Source organism: Seriola lalandi, unplaced genomic scaffold (assembly GCF_002814215.2).
Source record: "Seriola lalandi dorsalis isolate HSWRI2012SDOR001 ecotype SW California unplaced genomic scaffold, Sedor1 jcf7180002005255, whole genome shotgun sequence".
NCBI classification, from domain to species: Eukaryota; Metazoa; Chordata; class Actinopteri; order Carangiformes; family Carangidae; genus Seriola; species Seriola lalandi.
In genome coordinates, this window is record NW_019475909.1 from 446 (window position 1) to 1,382 (window position 937).

A 937-nucleotide genomic window follows, 5' to 3' on the forward strand; every position below is an offset into this window, starting at 1 on the left:
TGTAAGGTGGTGGCTTACTGAGTCACTTAATAGAATCATTCATGTTTTTAGTAACACCTCTGCTTTTTCTACTATGACAAGTCAAAAGTTCATCAGTTAAAAATAACTATTATATTATTTTTTATTATTTATTATATGCTGTTGGTCTAGTGATATAATTTGTTTACAATAGCTGTATTAAAAACCTATTTCTGTTCTCATCTTGTTGCCTCTGTTTTGCATTTTCAGAAAGAATTAGCCACCATGTTCCTCACCCTCACCCTGCTGCGGAAAGGCATCTCTGGGAAACAGTGGATCGGAAAGTATCGGCGTCCACGAGAGATCACATGGCAGATGAACCGCAATACGCTGAAGCGTCTGGAGCGCGAGGCTGAGAACGAGTACTGGATCAGCCGGCCGTACATGACTCCAGAGCAGGAGTACTGCCACGCTGCAGAACGCAGGGCCCAGAACTGGCTCAAGATCAAGGAGACCAAATTTGCCAATTTTCCCCAACACAAGCACATGACGGATCACCTGAGTCATCTCAAAATCAGCAAGACGTGGTCGAGTTAATGTGAGCAGTGAACATGCAAAGACTGTCCTAATAACAGGACAATATAACATACTGATGTGTGCTGTTTTGGTATTATCCTAAAGCGGACTCTGTATATTAGCTGAAAAGCTACCATGTAAAGTTGTCACCCAAGTCCATGATAGCCTATTTAAACTTTGTTTTTCCCCATAAACCAAATCTGTAAACTGTCTGTTTGTGGTTTTCTATCACACAAACCGAATCTGCACTGCAACAGTTTCTCCACATTCAGTGCAGCTCCTTCAGATAATCAGCTCTACACCTGACTGAGGGAATTTTTTTAACAAATTAACAAAAACACTTTTAAATTAATAAAATCAGGCTCCACACTGGTTATAAAATCTGTATAATTATATAAACTGC

The 937-nt window shown here is 40.0% G+C and overlaps 1 protein-coding gene across 1 annotated transcript; it reads left to right on the top strand.

Annotated features, from left to right (window-relative positions):
* Nucleotides 1–201: 201 nt before the first annotated feature.
* On the top strand, nucleotides 202–746 carry LOC111669881 (large ribosomal subunit protein mL63-like). The gene has a single exon (XM_023426374.2). The coding sequence runs from the start codon at nucleotides 244–246 to the stop codon at nucleotides 553–555; it is 312 nt and encodes a 103-aa protein (XP_023282142.1). The 5' UTR covers nucleotides 202–243; the 3' UTR covers nucleotides 556–746.
* The last annotated feature ends 191 nt before the right edge of the window (nucleotides 747–937 follow it).